Here is a 19799-nt window from a genome sequence, read left to right as displayed (position 1 = left end):
CATACATACACACACATCAATGTATATATATGCATATATACACACACACACACATATATATGTGTGTGTGTATATACATATATATATACACATCAATGGTAAGAACATGGATTTTCAGATTGAAATAATTCTTTGCAATGAACAATTGTAACCCACACTTCAGGACATACTTGTAAAATTTCAGCACACAAAGCATAAAAAGGAATAAGAGGGAAAACCCAAACAAATAAAAAAACAAGACTCCAAAACATACCATCTTACAAAGAACAAAGATCAGAATGGAACATTAGTTGCTAGAACATCATGGAATAATGCTTCTGCATTTCTGAGGGAAAAATATTTTCAATCTAGAAAAGTATTTTTTTCCTAAACTATTAATCAAGAGTGAAGAAATTGTAAGTAATTTTAAGACATGCAAGGACTCGTCAAACTTATTTCTCGTTAAAACTCAGAGAGTATTGGGAAGAAGTGCTTCCGTAAAGCAATGGAAAATACCAAGAAAGAAGGAGAAATGGAATTCATAATATGGTACATCCAAACCACAAAATCAGTGAAGTGAGTTTCCTTCTTTATCACTGTGATCCAGATAGCTGCCAACCCAGGTAGGAGTAGGGAGAGGGAAGGCTTTAGAGGGAGGTATACAAGATACACAATCTTTTCAACATCTGAAATACATGCAAAAGTTGGTTAATGAAAAAGGAAGACCAAAGAAGAACCGGCACATTCAAGTTGTGTTGTTAATGAAGCATATTGAAAATACTATGGACTGCCAGAAGAATGAGCAATTTTGTCCGGAGGAAGTACAGGCAGAATGTTCCTTAGATGGTATAACCTTGGACATGTCACCAGGAGAGACCGATTGCTAGAGAAGGACATCATACTGGTTAGAGAGTCAGTGGAAAAGGAGTTCCCTTAATGAGATGAATTGGCGCAGTAGCTACAACAATGAACTCAAATAGCAAGCAAGTGATTGTGCAGATGGTGTAGGATTGAGAAACATTTTGGTCTGTTATGTATAAAGTCACTATGAGTTGGAGCTGACTTGACAGCACCTGATAACAACAACCACAACATACAAGATAAAGACTCATTAGAAAACTTGATTGTATGGATATTATTTGTAAAATAACTATGATACAGGCAAAAAGTGCAAGATAAAATTAAAGGAAATTACAAACTCTTTCTAAAGCAATACTTTTGCTTCCTAAAACAAGAGAATACAATGGGAACGCTGGTGTGGCACTGCAGTATAATGCACTGGATTGCAAGGTGGAAACTGCAATGCCAGTGGTTCAAACTCACCAGCCGCTCCTTGGGAATCCTATATACTGTTGTTATAATTTGGAATTGACTCAATGGCACTTAACAACAAGACAATGTTGTCTAGATTTCCAGTGAAAATATGTACATGATTTTGTAGTGTGTACATTTCTATTAATTTTCAAGTTTTAGAGTCACAGAAACATGAACAATTATGATTTTAGAATAGAATGCAAATATTATTAACTTTAACAATGCAAGAGTGAATGTGGAGATGACAGCTATTGGCAGGCAGTGAGGGGAAGAACTAGTGGTTAGGGGTGCTAATATCTTCATTTTAAAAAGTGAAACATCAGCCTACATAAAGCCAGAGATAAAATTTTATAGATTACTCAGTGTTGCAAAATTATCAGAGTAGGAACTAGAAGTAAATGTATTGGTAGGAAGGTGAACGAGAGTGGAACATATCATCATCTTTTGTCACAGCAGAAAATCAATAGAGTATGCTTTAAACAGATGAATTGAGACATCACAGTAGAAGCTTAACAGCATATAGCTTAGAAAGATGAAGTTAACCATGAGAAAAATCACCTAATAAAAGGTTGCTTTGGGGAATGTAGAAGGGATAGGTCAAGGATATCTTGCCTGTAATTATGTATATGAATTATACGAGGGTAAGTCAAAACGTATTGCTATAATGTCCTAGAAACTTTTCTTAAACAAAAATATCCACATCTGAAGTTAATGTATCTCAATGTGCCCTCCATCTAGGTCTATACACTTCTGAAGGCAATATTTCCCTCACTGTAACCCTTCCCTGAAGAAGTCTGTGCTCTTCGATTTATACCATCTCAAAACATGCAGTTTTGGCATCTTGGAAGGACTCAAATTGTGTCCCTTTTCAATGTTAAGTTTCCAGAACAAAAAGAAGTCTGAAGGAGCACGATCAGGACTACAAGATGGATAGGGTAAGATTTCCCAATGAAATTTTCAGGGGATAACACTTGCAACTCTTGAAGAATGAGCAGGTGCATCGTTGTGATGGAAAAAATTCTATGGTGCACTTTTCCTGGCCTTTTTCTTACTGATGCAATATAGTTCCTTCATTCAGCTCTCTCCAGGCACTCTTTTGTGTGTTCCTTCTCCTTCCAGAACCTGGCTGTTAGACAAATCTCCAAGAGAGACACTAAAACTGAAATGTAGGACAGGCATAGATGAAAATATGCAACTCTAGTTGCCATTCAATTGACTCTGGCTCATGATGATCCCATGTGTGTCAGAGTAAACCTATGCTTTCAATGACTGGTTTTTCAGAAGCAGATCTTTAGTAGCTTCTTCTGAGGTGCCTTAGAGTAGACTCAAATCTCCAATCTTGCATTAGCAGTAGAATGCATTAACGGTTGAAAATCATTACCCAAACTTTTGAAAATGTTCGGTCTGACTAGCGATGCCATTTCACAAAGTGATGAGATAACATTTTAAATCTGTCAAATTGACTACTATTAAGGCAAATGATAGTTCTAGAGGTCTGAGGGGCACTGTCAGACTGTTTGGTTTGAAAGGCAAATTGTTATATCTTTTTTTGGAAAGTGATGTCAGTATGTATGAAATATCCTTATAAAATAGCTATACTTTTTGATCTAGGAATTTTGTTCCTAGGAGTCCAAAATATGGATAATAATGAGAACCACAGATGAAGAGCTATACCCCCAAATGTTATTAATAACGAAAAGATGGAAATGATCCAAGTAAGCTACAAGGAGGGATTACCTATGTGAAACTTAAAATAACCCTATATTGGAGAGATTGTAGAGTTCTGTAGAATTTTTAATGATGTGTTATAATGCTCACAAGAGATTATAGCACATCAAGTAATATAGCAGGATGCAAAGAGTTTCTAAACTTACATATTATGTAACCTATCCTTGGGGTTTGATATAACTTACTTCCTCTCCAGAGTTTAGCACTGCTACTTCTCCCTGTATTCCTCAATGTACTTTAAGAATAAAGAAATAGATTAAATAAATTAATTAACAAACCCATGCTGTGTTCACCCTGGAGCACACCACAAAACACTGAACTTGGGCAAAACTGCTCCGTTGCATGTCAGTGTCTGCAGATGACTCAGAGAACGTGGACTATGAGATGCTGTCCCAAACTTGTCCTTCAAATCTGGTGAGAATCTTTTCGGTGAGATTCTTCTGATGTTATACTGGAAAATAAAATAAAATTTTGTTTATGTTATAGCCACATTTTTAAGGTGCCCTGGTGGTGGAATTACCAGTGTTAGTCTGCCAACTGAAAGGTTGGCCATCTGAACCCACTCAGTGGTTCCGCGGGAAAAAGACCTGGCAATTTGCTCCCAAGGAGCTCTGGTAGTGTAGTGGTTACAAATCGGGCTGCAAACCGTAAAGTCAGCAATTCAAAACTACCAGCTGCTCCGCGGGAGAAAGATGAGGCTTTCTGCTCCCGTAAAGATTTACAGCCTCGGAAACCCTGTTCAGGGTTGCTATGGGTCGGAACCGACTCAACGGTACATAACAACAACAACAACAACAACATGACTACAATATAGAAAACCCTTCTGAGACAATTCTACTTTATTACCTAGGGTTGATGTGAGTCAATAATGGACTCACCAGTATCTAGTGACAATAACAACACACACATTTTCGAAGAACATAAACAAAAACAGAAGGAATTATCCTAATATTATTTGTAATGATTTCTTCTGAGCTGAAGTGATTCTAAGTAATTTATATCATTTAAAAATACTTTCTGATATTTTCAAGGTTTTCCTGTTGCATATGATTATTGTAATATGAAATCAAACTATGAGAGATATAGATAAATGAATTGAGACTAACAGAAGTGACCGTACACAGTGAATCCTGAGCTACTGCTTTAGTGTAGTTGACCACACAACTCCTTATCTGTCACTGTTAGCCCCACTCAGAGTAGGTCTGGGTTCATTTTTCTCCTTTACCTTTGATCTTAGTTTGTTCTCTGTCTCTTTCAGTTTCCTTTTTCTTTATTTGTTCAATTATCTTTTCATAATTCTTTTCCATGTTATTATTTTCATCATTCATTTTCTGACTGTCAAGAACCCCCATGGGTGGGGAAGAAGGAAGTCTGTGCATTGACACACATGATTTCTTGTTCTGTAATCTGCAGGATCACAGAGGCAAGCAGCCATCCTGTGTAGGGAGTTAGCACTAACTGAGGGTCTGGCATTGTTCTAAGTGCTTTACACACATTTCTCTCTTTCTGTTTTCAATAAACTTATATGGTGATGGTGGTGGCTATGTGCCATGGAGTCAGTTCTGACTTATAGCAACCCTGTACAGGGCTTTCAAGGCTGTAGATCTTTATGGGAACAGAAAGCATCATCTTTCTCCCATGGAATAGCTGGTAGTTTTGAACTGCTGACCTTAGGGTTTGCAGCCCGATTCATAACCACTACACTACGAGAGCTCCTTTCAATAAACTTATATAGTAAGGATTTTTATAGTAGGGAGGAGTCCTGGTGTGGTGCTGTGTGCTAATGCGTCAGACTGCAAAGTCATTTGAACTGCGAGGTCGATGGTTCAAGCTCACCGGTGGCTGCTTGGAAACCCTACACAGGGTCTCTGTGGGTTGAAATTGACCTAATGGCACTTAACAACAACAACATTATAGTAGGGACTATTGTTGACCCAACCCCACTGTATGGAGTTGAAACAGTGAGTTTAGATAAAGGTGGAGTCAGGATTTGAACACAGGCAGTAAAGCTCCAGGTTCAAAAACCATTGTGAGATCCTAATCCTTATTCAGGTCCATGGTCTGCTGACTGCTGGCCCTAGATGTACAGGTTGTGGGGTCTTCACTCCAGTCAAGGGGAAGGCCTATTGTTTTAGGATAAAGAATCCTATATTCTCATTCTGTTGCTGTTGTTGTTGTTAAGTGACATAAATTAGGTTAAACTCATAGCCACCCTGTAGAGGAGTTATGAGGAATTTGAACTGTAGACATTATTAACTTAATAAAAAGAGCTTCAAAACATAATGGAGACCTCTCAAAGTATATTTACTATGCATGAACTTTCTAAACATTTTCTGAGGTTATTTAATACACTGACCTTCGATGAGTCACTCCTATAAAAAACATTTAACAAACAGGGTCAGTCAACCTCAAGTTTTCCAGATGTTTCAGTGGCCCTTGATGTTTCTTTAGGTTTCAGTATGTACTCCCATCTGCTTTCTAATAAACCTACTTCATTCCTAGAGGAGGTTTTTAGCAAACATACCTTACTTTCAAAATGAATATGATTCTTCCCCTGTACCAAGAACAATCAACAGTTCTTTTCTTTTGCACCTGCAGAAACCTGTATGATCTTATAACACACAGGACATATTTCTCCGTTGTCTTGCCTGCTAAACTGTGAGATGCTTGCAGAGAGGCATCATGTCTAATTCAGCCATATCCACTCAGCACGCGCTCTGGGGTGGAGGAAGCACAAAAACAGAATGAAGAGGTAAGTGTATCACCCAAGGGGGCCACCTTGTGAATTCACTAAGATCTTTGGACCTTCATACATAGAAATTCTGTGACTTTACTTCAGAATTGGTTTGATTCAGGGATCCTGAGTCACCCTAACAAAGCTAAACTCACAAGTGACTTATCGATACAATCAGTTGCCACTTTACTCAATTACAAGAAAACATAGAAACCTAAGTTTAAGTGAACTGGGAACCCCAGCTCTTCATCAGTGAGCCTGGAATCAGAACAGGTGAGCTCTGCTGTGACATTGCATGAAGTGGCAGCAGGTGTCTTGGTGCACCCATGACCACAACCTGTATAACCATACATTTAGATTGGATCCACAAAACCCTCTGTCCCATGGACAGTGCTCAGACGGCACTGTTATCTGTTGCTTCTGTCCCTCCGACCTTCCTGCTTCCTTTGCCCACTCATTATCTTTATCAAAGGCACATTGTGTCTTAAGGGTCAGGACCATCCTATATGAAAATGAAGACAACAAAAGGAACATGATTAAGACATATTTCCTGTCCTCAATGAACTTACAGTCCAGTGGGGGCAACAGGCGCATACACACACACATAAAGCTGCTTTCAACGTAGGTGGTAAGCCCAACATAGGTGGAGAGAGGTGGTCAGTTTCTTTTTGGTCCGTCTTACTTTTGCATTATTTCCACAAGGCCTGTAGTTTCAGGCTAACACTACTTTTATGACTAAGGAAGGTATGAAAATAAAACTACTGAAAGTGAACATAACATGTGTTTTATGTTGTCTTTACAAAGGCTAGAAAACATGGCTGCATTGTGACCGCATGTTTTTCAAGGGGTTTCTAGTGTTGTAACTTTCCTAATAATATCCTCATAATTTTCTCAATAATAGGATTAGTAGAAAACCCCAAGGGAAAGTTCTAAGAACCCATTTTCTCAAGTTATTTAAAACTCAGACTCAACAGACTCCCCCATTTATACCACGACATGAACCTGGTAACAAGACATTCAAGATAGCAAGGACATGCAAGTAAGTGGCTTCTATCTCTAATGCTTCAAATAAGTATATGTATATTAATTGTATTTAAATTATAACTCATAGGCATTATATTTAACTTCAGGAAACTTAAAAAGTTACACTTGAATTCATTAGATTTGTGTGACATAACTGACAATCTGGTTCAACTCAAAAGTTCAGGGAAAAAAACCTTATTTTTAAAGCAGCATTTTATCATAATATACTTGAATTCTTCAGTTTACTTTAAGGTATCATAACTTGGAATATTATTTTTTAAATAGCTCTAAGGACAAAATATTTTTCTTAGTCATTATAGATATTGTAGGTGTTTATGAATTATTTGTCGCTCCTTTACCTAAAAATCGAGTAAAAGTTTACAGAGGTTGTTTGAGAGGTTGTTCCTTTCTTTTCTTTTATTCTTATTCTAGAATTTTAGCAATTATTAGGTCCTCATATATCACCTCTCAAAAAATTGGTTTTCACTACAAAACAGAGGTTCAAACAGGATTTAAATTGTCAAAAAAATTGGGTCCACTCTAGTGCTTTTTGAATTATGCCGGTAATTTGATCCTGTAGCTTAAGAACATAGAGAATATGGAAGTAAATGGAATTGTAGGGCTTAGACACTCACTCTGATATGAACGATATACCAGAATGGCCCACAAGACAAGAGCCTGTTCCCATAGAGCCTCAAATGTCGGTTCTATGAGAAAGAATACGTAAAGCCCGTAAGAGTTGACAGATGTGCTTTATTCAGTTCTTTATACAAGGAGGCTTCAAAAGGTTCAAGGAAAAATAGAATGAAAAGATAATGAAAATGTTCCACAAACTTTTTGAAGCCCGCTCCTATTTATGTACCTGAGAATACTTTGAAGAAAAACAAGCTAGGTTTCTGGTGCAGATAGTAGACGGAGCGAAAGCTTGGCTGGGCTAGACAAACTGCTGAGAACAGTCTGTCTCCCAGGCCAGCCTCATCCGCAGCAGTCCTGTGCAGCCCAGAGCCTGGTGCTGGGCTTTCCCATGCTGAAAGCAGTGGGGGAATAAATGCAGTCCCAATGGGCACAGCAACAATAGGCCACAGCCCACCACAGTGCTCCTGACAGGTGACTCAGAGCCTGAACCCAGCCCCATCATTTCAACATGCATGGCGGATCAAAGGGCCAGCCCAAACTCCACAATAAACCCCCCAGGTCACTCTATTTCTCATTGTCTTTTAAATGAAATTGAAAACCTTAGTGAAGAAGACTGTAAACCCTCTCCTGATGGCTTCAGACTTGCTACAGCGGCTACACCTTTGTAAGTGTAGATGAGCACTGTCTTACCAGTCTCCACCCCAAGTTTGAATCTGGTCTGTAGCATTTGCATACTGTGTGATCCAGGCTACAGTAATGCTCACCTGTGTATTATGGTAAATCACAACAGCATCAGCTATTGTGATGAGGAAGTGAGCGGTACATTTATGTAAACTGCCTGAAGGGTAGTGAAGCCCAGTGCAAACTACGTGCAGGGATAAAGATCCATTTGGGCTGATACCTTGGGATATTCTGAGCAGGCTCTTAGGTGTTTTATGTTAATTAAATCCAAACTATGATAAGGCAACTAAATATGGCAGTGGCAAAACATATACAAGAGGAACAGAGATATGTGAAACTCCTAGGTACCATCTGAATTCCGACAACCAGACAAGTGACAACTAGAGGAGTCAGCTTCTGTTTCTTGAAGATTAGAAGAGAGGGAAGACGTCTCTGAAAACCTGTTGCTGAATGGGAGGATTATTAGTGGAAAAGGTGAAATGACTGTCCCAGAAATAGCTAGTTGGTAGGTGAAACAGCTTTTATGACTCCTATTTCAATGTTTTCTTTATTGTATTAAATATCCGCTATTAGGATCTACTGACTCTAATGAGAGTCATATCAAATCACATTTAGCCATTAAAAAATATATTGAGTGATTGCTATATTCAAGGCTCTAAAACCCCGGCAGTTCTGCTAAACCAACTTCCTTTTTGACCAGTGGCCTTTAGACAGACAAATCTGAACTCCAAAATCATCTCTGACTCCTTCAAAATCTAGTCCTTTCCCTCTTTTCCTACTATCATTACACACTCATTTAAAAGCATACTTTGAACTTGGCTCCCTCCTTCTAGGCTTTGAACTGGGCACTAAAAAGGTATTGAATTCAATAATATAGAGTAGAATCTTGATTGAGGATTTATAAGTGCTTCCTGAATAGGATCCACTTCTTAATTTTTTGCTTATTTCTAAATAAAATCAAAAGCATTGGGGATCCTATCACTGAGAAATTATCCATACCAACCTACCAGCAGTCTGTACATTTCTATATATTGCACATATATAATACTTAAAAAAATGATATCATATGCATAATTTAGAACCATTTTCATGTGTATCATGAGCATTTTAATGATAATAAACTATATCTACATCATCATTGAATTAATGCATTATATATTATTTTATTTATTTGATCAATTTATTAATGTATGATTGTATCAGTACTGATAGTTTACTGTTATAAATATTATCTCATCAAAGTCCTAAGTACTTAGAATTTGTGTACTTGTTGAAGTAATTTCATCAACTAATTTCCTGTAAAGAGAATTGCTGGATCAAAGGCTAGATAACATTAAAAAATTTTTGGTGATTGTCAAATTTCTGTCTGGAAATTTTATAACAGTTTATATACTCAATAGCAGTAGGTAAGCACGCCTCTTTCCTAACATAATCACCAAAGAATCATTATTAATATTCTTTTAAATTTTTGCAAACTTGTAGGTGAAAAATAATAATTGTATTAACATATATGTCTTTGATTACTTATGAAACTAGCCAGCTTTTGAAGACTTACATGCTATTTACATTTATTTTGTGAGTTTTCTACTTATATCTTGTATCTATTTTTCTATTGATTTTAAAATCTTCTTCTTTGTCCATACTAATTCTGCCATATACATGGTGAGTTTTTCCATATGTTTGTGTTTATTGATACTTGTAGTAGAATTTTTAATTTCATCAAATCTGTAAATAATTTTTATTTACAATCCCTGGCTTTAATTCTTTTTTCTTTTTTTTTTTTTCCTTTGGAAAATCTTTTCTGAATCAAGGACTACCAAATACTCAGCTATATTTTATTAAAGCAATTTTAAGGTTTCATTTATTACATTAAGTTTTAATCAGTTTTGAATAAATTTTGATGTAAAGTATGAGAGAAATGATTTTGGTAAGGATTTGCATTTGTTCTAATATATTGATAAATCCATCCTTTCCTCACTATTGTGATAAAATACTAGCTTTATCATACATCATACTCATATATATTTGAATCCACTGGGGATCTTTAAGGTAGGAGGATTAGAAGCAGAGACAGCAGGGAGCTCCAGGTGCAAGGTAAGTAACAGGAATGGAAGGCAAGGGGAGTAATGCCAGACATTTGGTATTAATGCACGGAGGATAAATCTTGGTTCCTTTTTGAAATGTGAGAGTCATGAAGAGAGGTCACAAGTAAGTATACTGTTGTGAACCAGGTGACTGGAGGGAAGGTGTCTGTACAAAAATGCGGAAAGCAGATGATAATCCACATGATCAGTAAGATTTTGAGTTTGTGGTCCTGACCGAGTATCTAGGTGGTGATGTGTGCATATATGTGTGTGTGAGAGAGAGAGAGAGCAACAAAGAGTAAGAGTGAGAAAGCAGATTAAACCAAGATTCAGTGAACAGTCATGCTACACATTCCCATTCTCATTTTGTTTTTTAGTCCACAAAACAACTTTTAAAGTGATTTCCACCATGGTTTAATAGAAGACAACTAGTGTTCAGAGAGGTTGACAAATTTAAGCCAAAGTCACTTATTGGACAGCTGGATTCTATGAGAGTTACATCTGATGCTGTCTGCAACAAGGTAGAGAGAATTAAAGGAGAAAAAAGAAAAGGAAAGGAGGGCGGGGAAAGAAGGAACTCTGTAAACATCTGAGATAGGAAATGGGAAAGAAAAAAGTCAGACAATGATGTGAAAGGATGATTTGGAAACACAGTGTCACAGGGGCTAGGGGACAGGGAGGTTTAAAGGTGGAAGTTCTGGAAACAATGTCAAAAGCACAAAAGCACATTATTTGAAAAAAAACAACAAAAAATCCAGAAAATCTTTGACGGTCTCCCAGGGCACAGTTTCTATAGAGTTGGGGAATGGAAAATGCAAGGAACTGAGGTGGAGAAAAGCACACAGGTAAAAACAGTGTAAAGTATACTTTTGAAGGAAACCTGGTAGTGAATGGTTATGAGTTGGGCTGCTAACCGCAAACTCAGCAGTTCAAATCTACCAGCTACTCCGTGGGAGAAAGATGAGGCTTTCTTCTCCCATAAAGATTTACAGCCTCAGACTCAACAGCACACAACCACCACCACCACCACCAGTATACTATTGAGAAGTGAGTGGTAAAAAGAACAGTTAACGTGAGTAATTTAAGGGAACAGCAGAGTTGTGGGTGTGTAATTTTGAACTTCTATTTTTGTTAATGAGTAAAGAATTCTGGGCATTCTTTAAAGTTGCAAGGACAATATAGAAACTGAAAAATGAGAGAGGGGACAACTAAAGGAGGAAATATCCTAGAATATATTCAATAGACAGTACTTTTCACTTTCTAGATGGTTCACCAACATTTGAAAGATTTTTCGCTCTTTTCTCATAGAAGTAAAGGGGTAGCCAGCAACTCCATGGAGTCTTAGTATGGCATATTTGATGCTGGCATGACACTATAGTATAAGCACTAGACTAGGACCACTAGGTTCACTGTTGAAACCCTCCAGCCACTCCTTGGGAATCCTCTACAGGGTCGCTTTGAGTTAGAATTGACTTAACAGGCACTTAACAACAACAATTCTCTTTCCTACCTTATTTCCTCCCTTGTCTCCAGCCTTGGAACTTCACTCTTATCTCAGAGAGAAGGTGGAGTTAGCATCCTTGCAGCCCTAATGGGAGGAGGTAGAAAGCACTGGAAGTAAAAGACAGTTAGGGCTTCTGCAGAACTTCCATCCCATTGTGCCTTTTCCTTGGAGTTCCCCAGAGTTATTGTTAGTCCTACACAGAGATCAAGGAGTGATCCTTCTACCTGCTACAACCCCACAAAGCACCCTGACTTCTATTCCAGCACTCACCCCTAGGGGCTCTTTTACGGGCCACAGTGAGGCCAACAGATGCTCAGTACAATCATTACCCTGGGAGCTATAAGAAGTAAAGCAGCTCTTGGTGGCCCACTCTGGAACTTCAGACCTTTGTTGTATATTTCAGGGTCAAAGAAATGATCTATCAGTGAAAATGTCTTATGGACTTACTGTGTGGCACTGCAGGCTAATGCACTGAATGGCAAGGTCAGTTCAAACGGCAAGGTTGGTGATTCCAAATCACTAACTGCTCCTTGGAAACCCTATACTGGGTTGCTAACAGTCAGAATGGACTCAACGACACTCGACAGCAACAGCAATAAGTTAAATGGTGGTTGGTGGTTATGTGCCGTGGAGTTGGTTCCGACTCATAGCGACCGAGGCTGTAAATCTTTACCGGAGCAGAAAACCTCATCTTTCTCCTGCAGAACAGCTGGTAGTTTCGAAGTGCTGACCTTGCGGTTCGCAGCCTGATTCGTAACCACTACACGACCAGAGCTCCTTTAATGAGTTAAATAGGAGTGGTATAATGGGTTAAGTGTTGGGCTGCTGACCACAAAGTTGTGATTCAAACCCACCAGCTGCTGCACAGGTGAAAGATGAGGTTATTTATTCCCTTAAAGATTTACAATCTCAGAAACCCTAAGGAGCAGTTCTATGCTGTGCCAGAGGGTCACTATGAGTCAGAATCGACTCGATGGCAGTGGGAATTAATTAAGAAGTCTTTGGGGTCTTTTGTGAGCAACTTTGTTTCCAGGGAACAGTGTGTCCTAACATTAATGTGCCAACAGACATTGGGAATGGACCTCTGTGCATTTGAGAGGAGCTGTACTAATTTTCTAGTAAACCAGATACTAAAATGAAGAAAATCCATTTTTGGGAAACATATGTAATTTTTATATCTTGTCATGAATATGTTTAAAATCTTTTTCAGGGAAAGATTTTCCAAATAGTATCTTTAGAAAATAAAATATTCTGAGAGTTTAACACTAGTCAGAAAATGTTGCTGTTGTTGTTATTGTTAAGTGCTGTCAAGTTGGTTCCAACCCACAGAGACCCTGTATAGGGTTTCTGAGGAGCATCTGGTGGGTATGAACTGCTGACCTTGTGGCCCAGTGCTTTATCTTGCAGTACCACACCAGTCAGAAGTGGTAAAATCCAATTACTATTAAGAAAAGTTATATATACTTTAATAATATTTAAAATGTACTTTGACATATCCTATGCTATTTTATCCTGATAGCAGCCCTAGGCAATATTGTCTGTATGGCTCAAGCCACTTGACTGAGGTCATAGTTCCGAGCAGATCTAGGACTCAGATTGAGTTTCCTTGTTCAGTCCTCTGTCTGCTATACCATCGGCGCTTCCACAGCTTCGAGACCCTGCTTTTTGAGGCTACGCCTTTTTTTTTTTTTTTTTTTTTTTAAGAGAAGTCTTCACTTCAGACCATTAAGTTTATCAGACCCAATATGATTTATTTTGTTTGCTTAGGGTACAGGCGTCTGCTAATGTACTCTATTACATAGTTGCTAAGTGTGCTTTTATCGACATTACCAGGAGTCCGTTATAGGTTTTGCAAAATGATCACACAGGTACTGTCTTCTTTTGATGAACTTAACAATTTAATGCACAGGGAAATATAAACAGACCAGGTAATAAAATCTGGGCAGAAAGTGTTTTAACTACTTAATTACGTTGGTGCAGAGAATTGTACTCTTAGACTAATGTCCATGTTGCTGTTAAGAGTTGTTGAGTGAGCTCCGACTCATAGCAACCCTGTATAGAGTTTCTGAGGAGCAACTGGTTGAGTTTGAACTGCCGATCTTGTGGTTAGAAGTCCAGTGCTTATCCTACAGTGTCACCCAAGGATTCCAATGTCCACAAGATTGTTATTTTATACCAACATTTATGAAAGATATTTCCACATTTCTTTATGAAAATGACTGTCTCTGCCTAATACAAATAACATTAGTCAAATTTTCCTTTTAATTTGCTGCTCTATTATAATTATCGTTGTAATAAACTTAAACCCTATCTGAAAGATTTCTATGAGCCACTTGCTAGTTTGGCTAAAGGACAGGATAAGATAGGTGAACTTACTACTTATGATAATTGCTTTCAGATAGAAGAGGAGATCATAGAGGAAGGAGGGTCAGAAGTGGTTCTTTCTAAGAGGAATGATAAATAATGAAAATGGACACAAAACCTTCAGTGAGGACCCCAGCCATAGCTCTAGGAGCCCTCTCTACTCTTGCACAAGTGTGAAAAACCTGTGACCATGCAGCACCCAGTATGGGCTGGAAAGTGCCTCTGGATCTCCAAGGCATAGCATATCTCTGCTTCTCTACCTCCTGGTCTGTAACCAGGGCCACCTGTAAACAGTGGACCAAAGCTACAGGTTGGTAGGTAGTCAGGTGTCAGAGTGGTCAACATGCATAAGCTAAGAAAGTAAATCTGTGGAAATAAACAGAATATTTCCTCTCAAGCCCCAAGTAGTAGAACCTTCTGGAAACTGGCTCTGTCAGAATCAGATTAGTCACTTCATAAGCTTAAGTGAGACTTAACTTGATTACCAAAAAGAATAAAGATGATCTTTTTGCTTCTATTTGTTTTATCTTTCTAGAGATGGAAGTTCTAGTTGTTTATAAAATGTTTGTTTTTGCAGCAAGCTGGCTGGAAAGACTAGGCTAAATCTGTCCCCTTCCCAGGAGCCTAAACTCCCTAAGTTCTGACATCATCTCCTTTCCCTTATCTCTCTGGTGGATGCACCACTTAAATGCAGGCAGGAGTCACCTTAAGCACAGCATTAACACTTTCCTTTCCCCCTCCCTCCTCAGCACATGCTAAAACTACACATCCCATGCACATATTTGAGATTTTAAAATGCATAAGTCCCTTAAAGGATTATATATTAAATAATATGAAAGAAAATGGAAAATGATAGTACTTACTCTCTCATATTTCCTTTTAATGATCAACATTATTAAAAAAAAAACATCCCTTTGGAATGTTTCTAAGCATGACAGATTCATAAGAGCATTAAATGAGCAGCTCATTTAAAAAGTTCATTGAGAACTTCTGTACTGTATGTGCAAATTTGTATGCATTTTTCTGTGTATGCGTATGCCATCTGTTTCAGCTATATATTAGAAGTGTTAATGACAATGTCAATGACATGAATAACAACAAATCACATTCCTCTGTATGGTTATCATGAGGAAAATGAACTGATGTCTTATTTACACATGAGAATAGTGTTATTTTCACTCTCCATAAAACGTTACACTCTCAAAATTCAGTAAAGGCAAAATTGCCCTATGTTTCACTGAAGAAATGAGTACACATATCATATGTATTGAATGAAATAGTCTCACTGTATAAGTGAACAAATGTATGTAACCACATTTTTCTTATGGCTTAACTATTATTATTTTAATAATTCACTGCACCACAATTATGTATGTATGAGCATGTTGTACTCTATATGTGTGGTTTTTTTTGTTTTGTTTTGTTTTTTCAATATTAGTAATTGACTGGAGAATTTTGCTCTTGAGGCTTTTTCTTACTTTATAAGGCCAGATTGAGAAAATGATTTTCAAGACAAAGATGTTCTAGTAGAAAATATGAACTCATCATTTAGCTGGTTCAGACCCTTCTTCATTCCGAACTCATTGAAAATATAGGGAAACATGGATTTATTTGCCTCATAATTTATAAGCACAGTATTCTAATTTTGTTCTTGCATCATTTTGCAGGGGAATCAAGCATGCATAAAAAAGTGCATAAATTCAACAGCTGGATAGGAACTATGGAGAGATTCACTGACGTATTTTCTTCAATGTTCTCTGAAAAAAGCAGAAGAATTGGGGTGAAGAATATTATTCTAACATGCTTTAGAGCATTTTCCTTTACAAACATGAGTGTAATTCACTGTCTGAGAGACATGCATTGAAACATATGATATACACTTACTGGGTCTTCCCCTTCCTAAACTAGAGCAACATGAAAATAGTTTGATAAAAATATGCAAGAAATGGCTGTGGCTTTTGATTGAAAATGCAATTCCCCATTTAAGTGTTGGAACCTGCACATCTTCCTTATCTTGTTTAGTAGTATTTCTTTTTATTGTAGTGGTCCCTTGCCTAGAATGGTCCACCAACAGCTCCATTTACTACCATCTTCCCAATATACTAAAATCCCAAATGCAGCTCTTTCTCTGATCAGGTTGTGCTGTTGCTGTCTTTAAATCTTCCCACCTTACCTTCCTGTTTGTTGAGAGCCCCTGAATGACCCCCCACCCCCACCCCAATGTCCTCCTCTCTGGGGGGATACTGACAACCTTCCTTTTTGCCATAACTCCAGTGACTTCATTCTCCCTGTCCCTTCTGAACCACAGGGCCATCACCGGGTTCCATGTCCAGCCATACATTTTGAATTATGAATAAATACAGAAGAGTTCAAGTCATTTCAGCAAACAGTTATGGTGTGTCTGTTCTACGTTATGAACTTTGGTAGGCGCTTGGGTATAAAATTGAAGAATTATTCTACATTGTTTCAAGGAGCTTAAGGTCTAATACACAGTTTTCTATTCTCCCTCCATATTAATTACTTTGTTTATTCCCTTCTTGTTCATTTCCTGTGCAAGTTTCTTTTCCTCTCCTACTGCCAAGGTTTGTTCCATACCTTTTCTTACTCTCTCAATTCCTTTATCCTGTTAGTATCTTTCTTTCTAATCATAGCCTATTGTCTACCCTCAAGTGCTTAGGACTGCAATTTGTAGCTCTTTTCTCCAGAAAAGCTTTCTGGGATAAATTAAGAGAAATTGTAAGTATCTGATTTCCCAACCCCCCCCCCCCCCCCAATTACTAGGTTGTCACAAGAAGATCCCATCATACTTTCTGAAAAATTAATTTGGGGGCATCAGAGACCCCTTAATTCTTGATTAATTTTGAGTTTATTTTTAATTAATTGATGACATATTTCAGAGCCACTTAACAAAATCATGTATTAGTAATCATATTTGAAAACAGTTTAGAGAGAAAATCTAATGGCTATGGAAGATTCTTGTGTTTCTAAGAATTATTTTGGAGGAAGTTTTATAATTGAGGTTTGGGAAATAAACTTACAGTTATATTCACATTAGTGCACGAATAGAAAATTCTATTTATTTTACCTATCCCCACCAAAGGAAAGAACTTATGTAGATTCATCTCTAAGAAAATTAGATTATCAAATATGTGAAAACAGAAGTAAAGGATATATTAATGATGTAAAAACTATTTATCTAGATTTTTCCAATTATTTAAAACTGAATCACTTTATTTCTCAGAAATATGTAACCTAGCTTAATCACCTCAGGAAATTCCCTTTCTCCTCTCTTCTCCCCATCCATACTTCTATTTCCCACTCTAAACAAAATTTCACTCTAGGTGAACTTTCCAAAGACTGGAAGAATTGAACTGTGACTCCTGGCTAACTTTTTCAAAAAATCTCTTCTAATGTAACTTTCCTTTCCAAGCAAAGTAAAGCCATGCACTGCCATCAAATTGATTCTGACTCACAGAGACACTACAGGGCAAAATAGGAATGACCCATGGAGTTTTCAAGACCATAAATCTTTATGGAAGCAGACTGTCGGCCACATCTTTTTCCCCTGGTGTGACTGATGGGTTTGAATCACCAAACTTTCGGTTACCAGTTGAGTGCTTAACCATTGTTCCGTAAAACAAAACATTTAACTGAATTGGGTTGTTTTATTCCTTACTATTGCTGCAGCTCTATTTTTTCTAGTCTTAATTTTAAGCATACAGTGTTCTAACCTCATTTGGATGAAATAAACTTCTTGTGATATGATCTTACAACTTAACCACTATATATAGTATTGTTTTATGACAAAATATGTTCTGAGACTAATAAATCACTTGCTACACAATAGTCCATTTTAATGCTACAATATAGCCATATTAATATATATAATAACAGATTTCCATGTGTGGGTGTTGTATACACTTTGTTAATTTATGTTGTTGTTAAGTGCCATCGAGTCAGTTCTAACTCATAACAATCCTGTATAGGATTTCCAAAAAGCAGCTGGTGGGTTTGAATCACTCAGTCTTTGGCTAACAGTCCAATGCATAACCCACTATGCCAAACCATTAATTTATAGTTTTATCCAAACTCTTGTTTTTCAGGATCTTTTCTTACTTTAGGGATCATATTACTATTTAACAATAACAACACTACTAACTAATTGGTAGTAAGCCACTTCAAATTCAATGTAGGAAGGACATAGTTGTTGATAATCTAGCTTGTAAACCTGTTGTGGTGATGTGGGATCAGCACTGGACTACTGACCACAAGGCTGGCAGTTCAAACCCACCAATCACTCCTTGAAAACCCTATACAGGGTTGCCATGAGTCAGCACTGACTCGATGGCACTTAACAACAACAACACCAAGCTTGCAAACCAATTCTTATTAGTCCATAATAATTGATAGTATTAAATATTACTATGTCATGCAAGAGGCCCAGTTCTTTTGGTCACTAAAACACCCAAGTTGAATGACCTGTTTGTTTCTTGAAAGGATAACAAATGATCTGCTAAATTTCAATCAGATTGGTTATACTGTGTGAGTATTACATTCATAATGCTACATTTTGATAACTCATTCACTATGACACTTTGCCCTCTAACATTTTTTTCAGGGTGATCTTTACTTCCGTGTTCCTGAGACTATAGATCAAGGGGTTGAGCATAGGAATTACAAGACTATAAAACACAGAGACCACTTTGTTGTATTTCCAAGAGCTTCCTGTTTTAGGTTGCCGTAGGTACATGAAAAACAATGTTCCATAGAAGATAATGACCACAGTGAGGTGAGAGGCACAGGTGGAAAAGGCTTTGCACTTGCCCTCTGAAGACTGGATTTTGATGATGGAACAGAGGATGCAGATGTAGGAGATGAGGACAGTCAAGAGGGACCCAGTGAGATTAACTGCAGAGAAGATCAAGAGCTGCTTTTCCTTGTTGTGAGTGTCAGAGCAGGAGAGGACAAGGAGAGGAGGGTCAGCACAGTAGAAGTGGTGGATGATGTTGGAGTCACAGAAAGACAGCTGGAAAGTCAGAACTGTCTGTATCACAGAGTTCAGGAAGCCATAGGTATAGACCCCTATCACCAACTCTCTGCAGACCCTCTGAGTCATAATGGCTGTGTAAATCAGGGGGTTGCAGATCGCCATGTAGCGGTCATAGGCCATGGTGGCCAAGAGGAAGCATTCAGTAGTGGCAAAAGCACTGGAGAAATACAGCTGAGCAAAACAACCTGAAAAGGAGATGGTTTTTCTCTTCACTAATAAATTTTGCAGCATCTTGGGCCCAATGGAAGAGGAGTAACAGAGATCAATGAATGCCAGATGACTGAGAAAATAGTACATGGGGGTGTGGAGCCGTGAATCCACCTTGATGAGCAAGATCATGCCAAAGTTTCCAACCAGAGTGATGAGGTAAATTACCAGAAATACCACAAAGAGTGGGAATTGAAGCTCAGGACGGTCTGTGAATCCCATGAGGACAAATTCTGTCACCGTGGTACGATTGCCTCTTTCCATTTTGTTCTCTTGTCTGCTACAAAAAGAAGTAATATGCTTTAAAATAAGCAGATACTTTTAAAAGGCTTAATTCTTGTTCCACTCCCAGGAATTTGGTTTCAACTACTTAATGCCTGGAGTCCTGGTATGACGCTGTAGGATAAGCACTAGACGGTAAGGCAGTTTGAACAGTAAGGCCAGTAGTTCAAACCCACCAGTCACTACTCAGAAACCCTCTATAGGGTTGCTATG

The 19799-nt window shown here is 37.9% G+C and overlaps 1 protein-coding gene across 1 annotated transcript; it reads right to left on the bottom strand.

Moving 5' to 3' along the window:
• Nucleotides 1-18632: 18632 nt before the first annotated feature.
• On the bottom strand, nt 18633-19568 carry LOC102813985 (olfactory receptor 1030-like). Its single transcript, XM_006873018.1, has one exon. It carries the CDS (start codon nt 19566-19568, stop codon nt 18633-18635), a length of 936 nt encoding a protein of 311 aa, XP_006873080.1.
• Between the last annotated feature and the right edge of the window lie 231 nt (nt 19569-19799).

The sequence above is a fragment of the Chrysochloris asiatica genome, unplaced genomic scaffold, assembly GCF_000296735.1.
Source record: "Chrysochloris asiatica unplaced genomic scaffold, ChrAsi1.0 scaffold00219, whole genome shotgun sequence".
Lineage (NCBI taxonomy): Eukaryota > Metazoa > Chordata > Mammalia > Afrosoricida > Chrysochloridae > Chrysochloris > Chrysochloris asiatica.
This window is presented reverse-complemented; position numbering and strand designations above follow the sequence as displayed.